The sequence below is a fragment of the Trichechus manatus genome, unplaced genomic scaffold (assembly GCF_000243295.1).
Source record: "Trichechus manatus latirostris isolate Lorelei unplaced genomic scaffold, TriManLat1.0 scaffold00082, whole genome shotgun sequence".
Taxonomy (NCBI): Eukaryota; Metazoa; Chordata; class Mammalia; order Sirenia; family Trichechidae; genus Trichechus; species Trichechus manatus.
The window spans coordinates 8699786-8703014 of NW_004444018.1; the positions used below are offsets into that span (position 1 = coordinate 8699786).

At 47.8% G+C, this 3229-nt stretch overlaps 1 protein-coding gene across 1 annotated transcript in view; it reads left to right on the top strand.

Moving 5' to 3' along the window:
• The window catches only part of DAPK1 (death associated protein kinase 1), a 246519-nt gene that overhangs the window by 226164 nt on the left and 17126 nt on the right, over positions 1-3229 (top strand). The window contains exon 19 of the mRNA XM_023735844.1: positions 2889-3219. Within this exon, the coding sequence (XP_023591612.1) occupies positions 2889-3219 (331 nt within the window). The remainder of the gene's footprint in view (positions 1-2888; positions 3220-3229) is intronic.

The following is a 3229-nucleotide window of genomic DNA, read 5'->3' on the forward strand; positions in this document are numbered from 1 at the left end:
TTTTATAACCAGAATATACACACACGTATATGCTGATCTTCAACTCATAGTGACCCCATGTGACAGAGTAGAATTGCCCCACAGGGTTTTCTAGGCTGTAATCTTTACGGGAGCAAATCCCCAGGTCTTTCTTCCATGAAGGTCCTGAGTGGGTTCAAACCACCAACCTTTCACCTAGTAGCTAAGTGCCACCAGAGCTCCCTTGTATTTATGTATATTTAAGAATAACCCTGCTCCAACTCATTGTCTTTTCTCCTTTCCTTTTACCTACACCTGCCTTGTACTCCAGGTTTCTCCTCCTTGTCCCCTCCCTTGGGTATTTCCCATTATCCATGGCCCCAGTCTTAAATCTTTGATCTTTGAATAAGGGATTACATTTCAATTGGGATAGCCAATTTAAAAAGTCAGTTTGCCCAGGGGAACGGTCATTTATTTAGTACCTTGCGATGTCTGTCACTATTAATTGTGGACCAAAAGCACTAGGCGGTGCAACCAGCTAATTGGACCCCCGTCCTACATGCATTCATTCCCAAGTGCTCACTGAGCTCCAGCCACCGGCGTCTCGGGTTCCCAGTGCTGCTGTGACACAAATACCACATGTGGGAGGCTTTGAAAACAGACATACATTGTTCTCACAATGCAGGAGGCTGGAAGTCCGAATCCAGGGCCTGGCTCTAGGGGGATGTCCTTCCTCATCTAGTTCAGCTTCTAGTAGCTGTGGCAATTCTTACAGATGCATCTGTCTCCATTGTCTATCTTCCTCTCCTCCCTGTGTGTCTCTGTATCTAATCTGCTCTTTTTATAACTTAGAAGTGATTAGATTTAGAACCTACCCTACTGAGATAAGATCTAGTTAACATAAAAAAGAAAACTCTTATTTCCAACAGGATTACATCGACAGGTACAGGGGTTAGGATTCCAGCACAAAATTTAGGGGTGGGGGAGAGGGACACAATTCAGTCCATAACAACAGGCCAGACCCTGAGTCATCAGGCTGAACAAGACAGACTGGCTTCTGCCCTCACAAAGCATGTAGTCCGCCAGGAGGGGCAGGTTGCCAGCAAGCCATTGCCGTACTGAATAAGTGCAGGCTCCAGTCCCATAATACAGGGGACCCAAACTGGGCTGCCCAGCCACCACCCTCACGAGTGCCGCCGTTGTCATTTACATGATGTTTTCTGTATATGGAATCACCTTTTTTATTTATAAAAATACATTAACTTAAAAACATAGCTGTTAATATCGTTACTATAAATGGAAAACCAGTACCACTTGCCATAAGTAAAAGTAAGTACATTCAGCAGCAATATGATTAAAATCTAGTTATTTGCTGTTGCCACTCTCTCTTTATTAAAAGGAAAGATTAGCAAGTATTGAAGAGATGCTGAAGACTTAGTGCTACAGATTGAGACTTGCTGCTGGAGCAGTTCAAAGGCCTTCAAGGGAATTTTAAAAAGGAATGACTTTCTCGCTGTGAGACTCAGCGTTATTTCACACCCTGGCCCCTCTCTGTCTGAAATCATCTCCCAGCCCACCTGAAGCAATCTCGGGCACAGGAGTGAGACTCCTTATACCAGTCATGTCCTGGCAGGGGAATTCCCCCAGGAGACTCTAAGGGAAGAACGACTCACGAAGTCCTGGGCACGATTCACAGGAACATGACAGAGATGGGGATGCACCCAGAGACCAGCAACAGAGGGGAACCATTGCCTCCTGTCGTAGCTTCCTAGTGCTGCTGTAGCAAACTCCGCCACAAGTGGGTGGCTTTGAAGAACAGGTATTTAGTTTCTCACAGTTCTGAAGGCTAGGAGTTCAGTCCAGGCTCTTGGCTTGCTGATTGCTTCTGTGTCCTCTGCTGGTTTCTGGAGGACGCAGGTCATCACATGGTGACTGTCTTCCCCTTATTGTGTATCTGTGTCTTTTCTGCTCTTTTTGTAAAACACCTCTCTGAAATGATTGGGTTTAGGACCCACCCTACACTGGTATGAGCTCATTAATGTAATAAAAGAAAACCTCCACTTCCAAACAGGGTCACATTCACAGGAACAGATGTTAGGACTTCAGCATAACTTTTGGGGGAACACAGTTCATTCCATAGCACCTTCCCTAGGGATGAAAGGACAAGAGGAGGAAATGGTACTACTGAGAAAGCTGACTCCTGGGGAGAAGCTAATCGGATGGAGCGAGAGTCATGTTATTGTTAGCTGCTGTCAAGTCAGCTCCAACTCATGGCAACCTTATGCAAACAGAGCGAAACTGCTCAGTCCTGCGTCATTGTCGTAAACACCAGCATGTTCGAGTCCATCACTGTGGCTGATCCGTCTCACCAAGGGTCTCCCTCTACCTCACAAAACATGGTGTCCTCTAGCGATTAATCTCTCCTGATGGCGTGTCCAAACAAGCAAGTTGGACAATATTCTGTTGTGATCCATAAGGTTTTTATTGGCTAATTTTTTGGAAGTAGATTGCCAGTTCTTTCTTCCTAGTCTGTCTGAGCCTGGAAGCTCTGCTAAAACCTGTCCACCATGGGTGACCCTGCTGGTGTTTGAAATATTGGTGGCATATCTTCCAGCAACACGTAAGCACCACAGTATAACAAACTGATAGACAGGTGGTGGAAAGTCATAGACACAAGTACTGCCTGAGAAGCAGGAAGCGAGTGGGGAAGAAATACCCTGACCTTTTTCTCCTCCTGCCCTCTCCAGTGCCTCCCATTGGCTGACGCCAACCAGAAACCAAATGGCAAGGAAGCCTGGGAGATATAGTCCATAGGATCAGCCTCTTGGAACACAGAACAGGGCAGAGGAGGGATATGGGAAGGTGGAGCAAACAGATCAAATCCATACACCGTAGCACACAGAACACATGAGGGGCCCATCCACACCCAGCTTGAACCACATGTGGGGGTGGGGGAGGAAGGTGTTTCAGAAAACAGAAAGCTCACAGGCAGAGGCTGGGTGGCGTGCGTGGAGGGGCAGGCATGTATAGTGCCCCGTACAAGGTGTAACTTCCTTCCTTTCTGGCCTGCAGTCTCCGTGAGCACCAACAATCTGTACCCCGGCTGTGAGAACGTGAGCGTGAGGAGCCGCAGCATGATGTTCGAGCCGGGGCTCACCAAAGGGGTGCTGGAGGTGTTTGTGGCCCCACCGCCCCACCCACACTGCTCCGCCGATGACCAGGCCACCAAGGCCGTCGACGTCCAGAATGCCTATTTGAACGGTACGCACGC